At 40.6% G+C, this 13,219-nt stretch overlaps 2 protein-coding genes across 12 annotated transcripts in view; one reads left to right on the top strand and one right to left on the bottom strand.

Moving 5' to 3' along the window:
- Positions 1–374, top strand: part of LOC124294189 (4-coumarate--CoA ligase 1-like) — a 52,277-nt gene extending 51,903 nt beyond the window's left edge. Inside the window, exon 7 of the mRNA XM_046738561.1 lies at positions 115–374. Within this exon, the coding sequence (XP_046594517.1) occupies positions 115–276 (162 nt within the window). The 3' untranslated portion in view covers positions 277–374. The remainder of the gene's footprint in view (positions 1–114) is intronic.
- LOC107225786 (cAMP-specific 3',5'-cyclic phosphodiesterase) overlaps positions 1–13,219 on the bottom strand; it is a 278,042-nt gene that overhangs the window by 104,775 nt on the left and 160,048 nt on the right. Inside the window, exon 1 of one of the 11 annotated variants that reach the window (XM_046738556.1) lies at positions 5,239–5,722. The exons of the other annotated variants lie outside the window; for them this stretch is intronic. Coding sequence (XP_046594512.1) covers positions 5,239–5,324 — 86 coding nt within the window. The 5' untranslated portion in view covers positions 5,325–5,722. Of the gene's footprint in view, positions 1–5,238; positions 5,723–13,219 lie in introns of those variants that run through there. 11 annotated transcript variants of the gene reach the window in all.

Raw genomic sequence — 13,219 nt, 5'->3', positions numbered from 1 at the left:
CTATTAGAAATTCCAAAGATTCTTTCGAATGAATTATATTTAAATTCTCATTTAATATTTACCATCTATCCAACGATAACTTCAACTGTTAAAACGCCTCGATTCGATTTTCAGGTTACAGAGCAAGAGTTGATTGACTTTGTCGCTGCAAAATTGCCTGATGGTAAACGGCTTCGTGGTGGTGTTAGATTTTTGGAGCACTTACCGAAAACCTCAACCGACAAAGTTCGTCGCAGAGAACTACGGGAATTAGCAAGACGTATTGCGCTGACATAAAAACATCGATTGCAATGTTTGTAATGTGTAAAGAATGAGACGTTGGTTGTAACTGTAGTATAAGCTCGTTTCGTTCATCAAAGGCCGCTAATAAAATGTACGAGTCGAAAGAGTTCTGACTGTACAAGCTGTGTAAACATATTTCCCTTTATGTTTCAACGCTTTGAGAAGTTTCATTTTATCGTAATTTTCCACAAATATTCCTTGAAAGAGCGTCTTACCTTTTCAGGGTCAAGACAAAATTGTTTGTCAAGGTTCAAGTCAACTTATAATTAGCTCAAACTTCAAGACCAAGGAAAAAATAGTTTGACAAGGCTCTGTATTTCATAAAGTACGATTATAGCGATAAAAATCACATCCCCGCGCTGAGGTTTACGCTCGAGTTAACAGAAGGAGCATCTCGAAATGATTTCTGACCTGCGACGAAAGCGTTCAAATAAATACAACGCAGAGTGGAACAGAGGGAGCCGAAGTTCAGTTCTTCTAATACCGTGAAAGACGGTACATAATACGTAAAAGGGAGAACGAGAGGGTGGAAGATGGAAGCGAAATCGGAGGGGAAGGTCGGGAGAGGGGGTGGGGTAAAAGGGTATGATAAGAACCCTCTAGGTGGGACCGCCACCCCTCGAAACAATAGGCCAGAGGTTTGGCTGAACGAAGAGCGTTCCAGGGAGCCGGGGTGCCAGGGTAGTGACGTCAGAGCCCGGGGGATGAGTCGGGGGAGGGAGGTAAGCGACGTGACGTCACTGGCCCAGGCCACAGCAGCCTCCGCAGCATCGATCAGGGCAAGTCAAGGGAAGAGGGAATATCGCTAATAGCTTCGCCCCTCCTCCGCGTTGCCCGCTCCACGCAGGAGGGTACGTCGGCATGTGTGTAATGTATTATAAATAATCGATGAACAAATTCAAGTTTCCATACCACGTGGAGGCTTACGGGTGCGAGAGACAATTCCGTCAGTTTAACGATAATCGGTGATTCTGATATGACCAAAGACAACGCATTGAAGGTATCCGTTTTATGATAGTTGTACGTATTGAACGGGAAGAACGTGAATTTTTATTGCTACGATCTGATTGTTGCGACAAGCCTTTGGGTCCGACTCACCGTGAATGGTAGTCAATACTCAATGAATGTGAGAAGACTCGGCCGTCGGTGATCTCGAGTAAAGAAAGTAGTCGATAAGCTATAAGAATATGGGGAACCGAAAGGAAGAGGAGAGTGACATAAAGATGAAGAAGAATTTCCTGCTTCGTGGAAAAAACGTAACTTTGTCGACGGAAATCAGCCACCTATCCTTCGCGGTTGAATGTTTAAACGGAGAATACAGTACGCGTAGTATAATACGTACCAATGTATACATTCGATGAGCTGTATTGATCCTCACTTTTCCGCAAGGTTGTATAATACAGCGACTGGAGAAAAATGTGCAAACCAGAAAATGGAGAAGAAGAAGAAGAAAAGCATAATTCTGCCAAGAAATCGGGGAACGAGATTCTACCTTGTCAACTATTCTTGCTAGTCGAGATTCGGTCGTAAAGTGGCGAAGGTTTTTAGGCCCGATGCCAAGTATCGCAGACACCGTGAAGCGTGAGCGTATATCATAAGGGTCAACTGCCGTAGGAAATGCTAGAGGAGACCTAGACAAAGGATGTAGCCTAGTTCCTACGCTATACGGATCTTCAGGCCTGGAAAGACAAGAACTCGCGAATGGCCATCGTCGAGCGAAGGAGCGACGCAGCATTTCGGACAGACGTTTGGTCAATTGGCCGTTGCGAGTTGGTCAGGCTTGGGTCGAACAAGTTGAAGCGGACCTAGAAGAGTCGGCTGAGGACTCGGAAATAGAAACCGTCAGTTCACCTTTTATTCCCTCTTCATTTCGTTCCTTCTCTCTTCAATTGGACCGGTTTCCGCAGCGCAGTTTTAATTTTCAGGAACGCGATCGAGTTATCCGAATAATCTGACGGTCAAAATCTATGCGTGAATTCGAAACCATATTTTCAGGGTCTTATCGTTGAAAGATGACTCGGGATCTGTAACGTATTGTGAAGATACGTGCCAGCCGAGATCGCGGTTGAAGTGAAAGGAACGAGGGAGGCGGTGATTTTTTGTTTTGCAACACCGTGGTCTTAAATCGATCACGAATTGATTACAGCAACTGCCCGAGGACTGTATTTGTTTAGCGTTATTGGTAATGTGAATCTAGATCCTCGTAAGTAATTTTAAATCCTTGGTGTGACGTAATCGTAGGTACCGTAATTGGTACTACATAAATCGTTCTAGATACTTTTAGTCGCTATAGCATGATGCGGTTTACTTGTTCCCGTTCAAAAGAAGATCCAAGGCGGATAAAATTATTGCTAGTGCGAATTTGTTCACCCCATTGAATCGGGAATCACTGCGCGAACAATAGAAATGAAAACCTATCGCCAAGTTCGTAACACTTTTCTACTTTTCGTTCGTCTACGCGATTGAATCAGGAATCATTGCGTGAACAACAGAAGTAAGGACCTATCGCTGAGATCGTAACACTTTTCAGATTTTCCCCGTCGACTTTATTCGTACTCCGCATCTGACAAAATAAAATAAAACTCGAACACTGCGCGTATTCCGACTAATCACGCGAAGAAGGATTTATGAATGTAAATTGAGATTTCGAATATGGGATTTGGAATATAATAAAATAAATCGTTCAATTTGAATCGTCCATTTTTTCATTAAAATTTCTATGGGACCACAAAAAGCAGACGCGATAATCTTTCAATTTGGTTTTAATCGACCGTCGTCGACAAGTGGATAAAATAAAAGTCAGAACAAAAGTGAAACGACACTGAGGTGGGGGGGCAGCGAGCGAATAAATTGTATATCGATTACGCGAATTACTGTGCAGTGCTTTACAGGTTCGTTGATAGGCGTTCGGTTTTTGCACGTGTATGTAAATCTGCCTAGCCGACACGTGTGCAAAGTGTTCGAGTAACTACAAACCAAATTGAACGGGTCGATGTGACCTAATTAAGTTTTGCGAAGCTCGTGACGCGTGGGCAATGCTCGTGACGTTCGTAAACGACTCTGACGTCGCGTGCCTGGATAAGATTTGTCCCTTCACCGCTTCTATATTTTATACGCGAGTACTTAGAATTATTCCTTGATTCTCCTCCCTTCACTGGATTGTAACTTCGTAGCTTGCCGAAAATTTGTTACGAGCGTTTTGAATAATTACGTAGCAGCGTTCCGTCGTATAGCGTTGTTTTGGATCCGCAACGGAAATATTAGCTTGATGAAAATTTGAAATTTGAAATGTAATTCTCGACTGTTAGAAATCAGATGAATTTACTGTAGTGAAGAAATGAGAAGGAACAAGGATCTTGGGAGTACATGTTTAACAGTCCCTCGAGACGACTCGTGACACGAATTGGACACATTATCGCGCACTTTATTGCGAAATATATCGCTTTAGATTTGGCACAGATTGCGAAAGTCACGCGATGCTTAAATTCGTTTCACTTAATCGTTGGATTAGATTTTTTTTATGGAAGATTCACGCGTACTTTACACTATAAACCGTGAGTATTAACAACGTTTTTTTTTCGAATACAAGAAGACCTCTTCACCTATAATTCATACAATTTTGCCGAAATACAGTGTACAAAAATATTCATACTGTATTTTGGCATCAATCATAAGTGGTTATTCGGCTAGGTATCGCGTGCTAGGGAACAGGCACAGCATTCGATTCAATTAACAATTCGATCCCTAATAAATATATTACCTTTGACAGGCGAGTGATACGAAGAAATCGCTTCCGAAATAATTTCCTGAGGGTGAAATATCCCCGATTTAATAATGACCCACCGTCACGTCCACAATATCCAATATCGTAATAGAAAAATAGCTCGTCGCGGTCACGACGATTCGTCTATGTATTCGCTTGAGTGTGGGGAACGCGATTAGGTTGTAGAATGTACATTTTTCATAACAGTTCCGAATTGTTTTTTTTTTTTTTGTGTGTTTCTACCTCTTTACATTTTATTCTTCAGTCATAATTGATATCCGTACAGAATACCGTTCTAGAGTCGAAAACAGAATTTTAGCTGACCTAACACGGTGTATCCCCCTCAAAATCCGATTCACATGTGAATTATACCGTGTTCTGAATGTGGAACAACGTTTAATCAAAGGCATGCAATAGAATTATATTCCATTTTACCCCTCAACGTTATTCCACGTAAACGATAAATTGGCAAAATAGGTTAATTTTCACATTCACTGGGACGGGGTTACGGTCGCAAATGGAATTTGTCGAGCAGAGACCAGATTACGTCTCATCGACGATACAAACCTTGTCGAGTAAATTTAGAGTGAAATTGCGTCTACGTACCTAACATTCGAAATTTATAGCGAATATACTGTTGCGTAAGAATTAGATCGTTTATATACATTTGCGAGTTTGAACGCTTGAGATATTTGCGAACGTATGAATTCACAGGCTTTCCATCACTGGCAGAAAAGTATTTCAGGGGGTGAAATCGCATTAGAAAAATATAAGTGCGACTAATGCCGTTATATTGTCTTGTATATTCAATGACAGGAATTCAACGAAAAGAACGAAGCGGTAAATATTGCCTAATCGTAATAATTTTATACAATTTTACAAACAGCAGGGTTTTATTGTACTTTTTCGATTAGTCTAAATTCGATACCAATGCTCACTACGCTTTCGAAATTCTGCCTGTGTACTTGACGCAAATTCATTCGATAAGAACACGAAAGTTTCAGGCGCAGTTTGCCGGTTTTCACACGTAAGAAATAGACGACTTTGTTGTTCGCAGAGGCATCGCGGCGCTGGTGGGAGAAGAAGATAAAGAAATACTTGAACAAAGACGACGATCTTAAGGCAAGCGAGCCGGTTGGATAAAACTAACGGTGAAAGTGACATAACATATAAGATACGTGATTGGAACTGACCAGTTCGAAGGATGTACACGCGGTCCGCAAGGACAGCATCCACTGCTGGACCGCTTCCTCCTGCGGGCGCACCAATCCTGGCCCATTCCGGCTCCCGATTACGGCCTCACAAAATTTTCATTGCTTCTCATCATTCAATTTTTTTCCTCTCTCTTGAGTACATTTTTGCCTTTCGGGCACCGAAGTTTATACCTTTTTATTCTCAAAGGGCAATTTTTGCTCTCGCAAATTTTCAATATACCGCAAACACACGAATTTCTCGGAATGCCGACGGCACGACGCCTAGTTCCATCCTTCGGTGCCGTCACTCTTGATCTGGCGGTACGAATACAGTTGATTCTGAGATTTCTATTTCATTCGAGAAAAATACCGTGGAGGTTGATCGTGGAAGACGTTTGAATTCAGAGGGGCAGAAATATGCCAATTTTCGTTGCGGGAGTCTCGATCCTGCGGCCGATGCATCGAGAATTATGCGTACAACACAATATGTGCGAGAAATCGAAGGTTAAAGCATGCAATGAATTATACGATTCGCTTTTTGCTGTGGTCAGTCTGTCGTTAATAATTCTTAATAGTTGTTTCTAATTTTTCGATGATTTCTTTATTGTCGTTGCGGCGTTGAATTCTGCTTCGTACTAATTCAATATCACGTTTGACGTTGCATCTTTATTATTTATTGATTATTTTGATTTTTTCCAATCCTCAACTTGTATGTATCCCGATAATTTACCAGCGTTTAAGTTAACTCTACAAATGTTGTGTAATTTTAGTATATTATGTTATCACTTGTGTATTAGGCTGTGAGCTTAAACGGACTTCTTCAATTTCAAAATTATTGCATACCGGGTTTTAGCGATGATTTTTTTCAAGTTTCAAGTACGATATTAAAGACGCTGCCAAGTGATTATTCCGCTTACGTGATTATCGCTGTATATGCGGAATCACTCGGGAGTTTAAAGCGTCACGCAGCTTGCGCCGATCCTATAATAATTGTACTATTAATTAATGAAAATTGCTTTTAATTACATTTATTTCACGAAAATTAATTGGCTGTACAATTTTTAGGCTTCCGTGTTCTTCAGACGGTTATTAAACTTGCAAAAATTTTTTTTTTACCAATAAAACGCAATTATAACATCATCCCTGAGATGATTTATCGTTATTTTTATAACTATTATTGTTACTCACGTTGTTATTATTTCAAGTAAAATTAGATAGTAGATGTAACAGCAAGCATAGAGAGTTCCGTTGCCGTTGAATTGTGGACAACGGTATTGCGAAACATGCCGGAAAGACAAGATCACTTGTTATAATGTATGTCACAACACGTGAAGATAAGAAGATGAAAATTTTCAACCCGTAGTAAACGGCGTAATCGTTTATTGATTATTGTCTTATACTTCGGTCACATTGCACAGATCGTCACTGGAATGATCACTTGATTAAACATCGACGCCGGAATTTCACCGATCTAAGAGACGATTGCGGATTATTTATGTCGTAAAGAAAGAACGATATATTTGTCCGTCAGAGAAGAGTTTGAGAGACGAAAGCGAGGCGGATTCGGTTAGTATTTAGATCGTTTAAGAGTTCGAGTTGAAGTCAAGGGTAGGTCAGAGTTAGAGAGAATTCTAGCCGGGCGTCGTAACGCGCACCGTCCATGGCTGTATCGACGCGAGCGCTGCGACGCGACGCCCAAGCCGACGTCGACGTCGACGTCGACGTGGAGCTAGCTATAGCTAACCGAGCGTACCTTCACCGCCTAGAGTTCAAGACCCCTAAAATCCCGGTGCTAGCCGTGTAACAATTCTAAAAACTGGCAATTTAAATCGGGGACAATTTTTCTGTGCGACAATATCGACAATTCCATCGAAGTCAACCGGTGTTAATATCAATCTAAACGTGCTTTTTGCCGACAGCAGATCGGTTAATTCGTAATTATTCAGTTCCTCGATAGCAGAGTTCGATCTGTATATTTAATTTGATAAACTCTCGGTTTTGTTGGGCGCAGATATCGTTCACCGTGAATTAGGTGTATAATCAACGAGTCTGACGATTATGAATTCAATTGAATCGAATCAAATTTCAAACGGATAAATAATATTTAGAATTTCAGTCAACAGATCAGTCAACTTATGGATATATTCTGCCCCCGGCAATATGCTTACACCAATTTCGGATGAATTTCAATATTTGAAACTATGTTTATTTTAGCCTCAAGTATAAATGGAGAAAAAAATATTACGTTGAATAACCTATCGTCAAAGTAATTAGAATATATACGTATGTATATGTATAAAGTTTGCCAATTTTATCGTGAGCAATTGTTAGCTAGAATATAATTGTTGCGCGCACAAAAGATGCGTGAGAGATGAATAAATGGAAAAATATATCTAGCAAACTACATACGTTAATCGAACAGGTTTTTTATTGGAATAACATTTTTCATCGTGACTAAGCCTGATCGTGAGATGAATAAGCTTCGCGAATCTTTTCACTTGAATGCCTATTCTTAAAATAGCTATAATAATAAACTGTACCGTGAAAGACTTATTTGACAAAAAAAAATCCTTTTGTGCTATCTCGGCACTTGCATAAAATATCTCCTTCTCAGGATCTCCGTAACTCATCAGTTGATAACATGCTTTTCTTTGCGCATACAACGGTTAGCTATCCTATTATACCAATCTGACATTGTTACAGAAAAGAATCGATTGTACGGAATCTCAATTGACTGAAATAGCGTAAGAACGACTAAAAGTATCGGTTGTCATAGTTCGATAAATTTCTGAAAGCATCGCGTTTCGTCTCTTTTTCGTTATCTTTCTGATGCTCTCGTCGTCAAAGAGCTTGTCCTCCATCTTCTTCTGTATCCAGTCAATACCGCCCACTAACCTCATCGGAACACTTCAAGGGAGCTTTCAGCCAGAAAGCTCCAAGTATTTTACGAACTGCTGAACTCCTTCGCCTCGATTCTTTAGACCCTCAGCAAGTAAAGGCTCAACGACACCACCGCACGACGAGGGATTCCCAAACTAAAAACGAGACTATTCCAAAAATTTCGGATTGTCCTTCATCGGAGGGAGGATTTCTTTTCGTCTGACCTAAAACGTAGAGATTCGATATGAGAAGAAGAAAAATTACGCAGACATTTTTATCTCATATGTTGAAATACGAGTTGTGTACAGAGACGACGAAAAGTAGGAGAGCTGTCTATTTTTGGTGAATACCGCAATTTATTCTATAAATATTCCGCATTTTAGGGAGTTGGCTCTTTGTCGATTCGATTCAACCGTTTTCGCTATGCGGTATTTTGATTTTCGATTTCGTTAATATTTTTGAGAGCATCAGCCAAACAGAAGGCCTATTTTTAACCGACAGAAGTTCGCCGAGATCCCACTAACGTGTGAGTAACCGACGTATAAACGCTCATGTGACCGAGTACCTGGCGCGTCGACGTCTTTTCGCGTGATCCGAATGACCACATGACAATTATTATCGGCCAGTGTGTCGTCGCATGCCCGGTTACGCGATGCCTGTCACATGCGGCTCTCGCGATTCGCTGAACTTTTGTTGTTTCATTTCCTGCAGACAAAGTTGTCGTCATTTCGTTCGACGTCCCTCGTTACATGGGTAGGATGTTCAACTCGGATATCGTACACTGCGAATTGAGTCACGACTCGTGAATGGAGAATTTAAAAACCCTAATTCAATTTTCGCGCTTTCTCGAGAAGTGGGGGTGAGCGCCACGTGGTGCATTAATATTTAAGTACCTCCCGAGCAAAGTGGGCGATCGAAACTTTCCCCCTTAATTTGAATTTGAGCCTGCGCATTATTTGCCACTCGAGGGAAGCGAGAAGATCCCCGAATACGAAATCTCATCACGCTTCTCGCCTTCCTTCAGTGAAATCTAAAACTTAAGGCACCAGACTTCAATCATCGCACCCTTCCAACATCCAGGGAAAATTAGTTTCATGATAAAAAGCAAATAGATGAGGCGCGTGGTTCTTCGCGAAATATGATCAGCAGCCACCGAATTTTTCCCAAACATTTACGGCTCCCTCTTCGGAAGCACATCGCAAGCTCTTTTCGTCGAAATTCCACTTATTATTTCTCGGCAAATCCAATCCGCTCCATCGATTCCCACAGTCGTTCCAACGATCATCTCGATGATAAGACCGCGCTTCCATATCCGCGGCATTTCGCAAGGCCACCACCTACCGCTGGTTATTGTCAGGAGGATAGACCATACCTGTGTGCTTTGCGAGCAAACCTACCTCCACAGTCGGTAACTTACCGACTGCAGGCTTCCGTTCATTCGGTTCCACCCACAATCTCGTATCTGCAAAGGATGCATGAAAAAGCGTTCGAGTGTTTTTCCGATTGAAAATTTATAACGAAGGATAATCACTTTCGAATCCGTTAAGAACTTCCAAATGTCGAGCTCCAATTACGTGTCCAGTTTTTTGTTGGTTAAAAAAAAAAATAAAACACCACGCTGTGTCTATAGTTCCATACAAGGATTACAATGAGCACATATACTGATAGGGTTTGCAATTTTTTTGAATTCACTAGTGTGTATCAGAAAAATACGTTTATGCGTCTTGTTTCTCTCTTTTTAACAAGAATTTGAGCATCGATGAGAAAATGATTTCCCCGTTTTCAATTTTCGGATTTGGCGTAATATTTTTCCGCACGTTATTGCGGTCGGTTGAGAAAACTGAACGAATAGTTTGCGTTGATGCCGTTGTTTCATCCGTGCAGAGAATATAACCCTTCGCAGGATTAGGCGAACGTCGTCTTAGTAAACATACAATACCCGTCAGAAATTAATTAAGCAGTAAAGCTTAATCATAGCCGTTGGCGTAGAGGTGGAGGGCCCTGGATCTCATCCGGCAATGCAGACCGCACGTATCCGTAATGAGCGTAAAGCTTGGATATTCCACGAAGGACAGGTATTTTCAATTATTCAAAAATGTTGTTTGCGATTCTGCTAGCGCGAGTTCCTGCAAACTTTTGTCTTAAGCTCAAGTTACAGTTTGTATAATACCTGTTCGTATCATCTAAAGTGAGAATATTGACCGAAAACTTTTTTAATTATCATCACGCGGACTGAAGAACAATATGTGGTCGATATATTTAACTCATTTGCGTTGAAACCCTTCACCAAATAATGTAATAATTTCCCTAAATTACCAGAGTTAATTAGCCAGCGCAAGAGAACGAGTTTGAATAATTGGTACAGGTGATGATTATTTATGATTTTTTAATTAACAGACCTCAGCCACGACTCGACCTACATGCTCTATTGTGTGTGAAACTTTTAGTCGACTCATTGTCAAGTTTCACGAATAAACATTCGTGTCTCCTTCGTAAGCTATTCAACCGTGCAGATAAATATGTGTGCGTGTTGTGCAGAGAATTAGGATAGAAACTTGACCCACGCTACTCATTGCAAAGACAAATCGTTGTGAGAAAAGGGCAGCAAACTCCTCGTCGCGAACGAAAGCTCGGATAATCTCTAAGCGTGATTAAATTCGATGCCCATATAATATCGCGGACGCGCAGAGAACATTTTCAGAGAGTCTTAAACTTTTAATAACGTAATTCTTCCGGAGAAAGAATGCAGCTTCTTTGTAACATGTCGAGAGTGAAAAACTTCTATTACGAGATCAAATTAAGGGCAGGCTGCCTTTTGTGCGAAACTTGAAAAAGTTCACGACGTAGTTCGCTAGAAATACTTGTATCGTTGTTAGATTTGCACATTATTTCCAAAACACTCGCGTACCTCCATGTTTTTTCTTTTTATTTCGACTGAAATTAGTCATTATTTTGACTCGACGGTACGAAACGGCTATTCCTTTTTTCTGAAAAATCCGCCATGCATTCAAACCGATATACTTTCAACATCAGTAGAGGACTCGTAGGGATGTGTAAAAATCAGGTCAAGGATTTATGCATTTTTGTTCAAATGATCTTCTTCTGTGCGGTCCAGTCTTGTTCAATTATTGGAAAAACATTTTTTTCAACGTATCAAGATTTAGTTACGTGTTGCTCGATTACCTGCTTTTTCTGTTTTGAATTAACAATTTGTTCTCTTTCATTCTCGTTGATCGTGTTCAATCCGAATACCTAACTCGATATACATAGAACCCCAAAATGATAGCAATTGCGTCGTAATTGAAACGAGGAGGACTACAGTTGGTTCCAAATTAAACACATGAAATATCCTTCCGTACGTTCGAGAGCTTTTAAGCACACGCAGGAACGGTCTTCATCATACCAACCCTGCAGGTTTCAATTAACTCGGCATCTTCATACACGAAATTTCAGTCCCAGGACTATTTGAAAATTATTCGGTCAGTTTCGTTCGTCCAAGCATCACTTTCCAATGTGGCTCTGCATGTTCAGGCCCAGACGACGAACGAAACTTCTTATGCACACTGTTTCCGTCGTCCGGTTGGTTGCCAAATTAATACGCGAGCATTGGCAACTAAAACTGGATCAATTCCTATTTACTTCGTCTCTCTGACCTGAAATCACATTTGTACAAAATTGTTTATTCAAGGTTTAGCCGAAGAGCCCTTACCAAGATCCTTGTGCTTCACTGTCAAATCAGTCAGTCCGAACCAATTAGTTCAGCTGAACAATTTTCAATTACTCTTTGCCATGGCCTGAAATTGAATTCGGCATCAAATTGAAGTGCGAATGTGCGATGCAAGGCGGCTTAAAGCCGGCTATACAGTAACTGAAATTTCAACATTGCTTTGTTTCGAACAGTTTTGGATTTGGCCTGTGTAAATTTCACTCCTGCCGCACCATGTGGTGTGTACAAACACGACGAAGAGAGGGCGGAAAATTTTTATTATTAATAATATCCATGACCGTACTGCAGGGGTTCGAAGTAAAACGCACCGCGAAACGTGGACTTATTATTATCGAATTATATCTTTCGCGGGAAGATTCCGCTCACGTAGGCAGATGCAGGGTAGTAAAATCCGATTTCAGATTTTCCGACTCGAACTTCCGAGTTTGAAGTAGTTTCCAAGGAGACACAGCATTGGACGGTGCTTTAAGCCCGGTAGTCTCCAGCGTATAACAGGGACAATGGGTTACCCTTTCGGTAGAACAATCCGTTCGCGTCTTCTAATTACAACTCGATGACCCCTCTGGCTCCGGGGGTTCGTCGCTAATGACAAGCTGACAACCTTCGTAAATTCAAATAATAATATCCAATTCGGATTTCGAACTACGGATTCAGTTTCGCGATTAACGCTTTTAAAGCCCTCGGATACCATATTACGTGAAAATATGATGATTTTTTTAATTCTTAACCAGTATAACGGTTTCACCATTAAAAATTTTGAAAGTCTGACCTTGGATTCGTTATCGGTAATCTGAAAAACCCCCCCATACCAGTTTCTACCAAATCGGAATGTTTTTAGATTTTTTTTCACCACATTGGATCTCCATTTTGAGTTTTGATCACGAATCTGACTCCAGATTCGTGATCAGCCACCTAACAAACTGACGAGTACTAATTCTCACCAAAATCCAAATGTTGTTAGTTTTTTTTCAGCTTATCGAATAAGCCAAATTTAAATTTTGCAAATCTGACTTTAGATTCGTGATTGTTGATCCAAAAAACCCTGCGGTACTAATTGTCATTCAAATCCAGTCATCCATCTTTACGATATCATTTTTATTTCATTTTTTCGAATTTTGTTATTTAAATAATTGAAAAAGTACAGAACCGATCAAAGCCAAAATCTAATCTGTTCTAAGTTTGGAAAAGCCGCCTCGGTTGAGACTAAATCATTGAAATTCGGTAACTAGTTCTCGAGATATCATCGGAAAAAAAATTGATCACGTACATACATACGTCAGGGGTAATTCTCTAGACCTTGAAACGTCGAGATCTAGTGAAAAGCCAACTTTTCGTTTTCGGCGTGATTGCAATAATTTCCTTTTTTTCGCTGAA

Source organism: Neodiprion lecontei, chromosome 4 (assembly GCF_021901455.1).
Source record: "Neodiprion lecontei isolate iyNeoLeco1 chromosome 4, iyNeoLeco1.1, whole genome shotgun sequence".
Classification (NCBI taxonomy): Eukaryota; Metazoa; Arthropoda; class Insecta; order Hymenoptera; family Diprionidae; genus Neodiprion; species Neodiprion lecontei.
The sequence above is the reverse complement of the archived record's forward strand: the minus strand, read 5'-3'. Positions and strand labels throughout refer to the sequence as shown.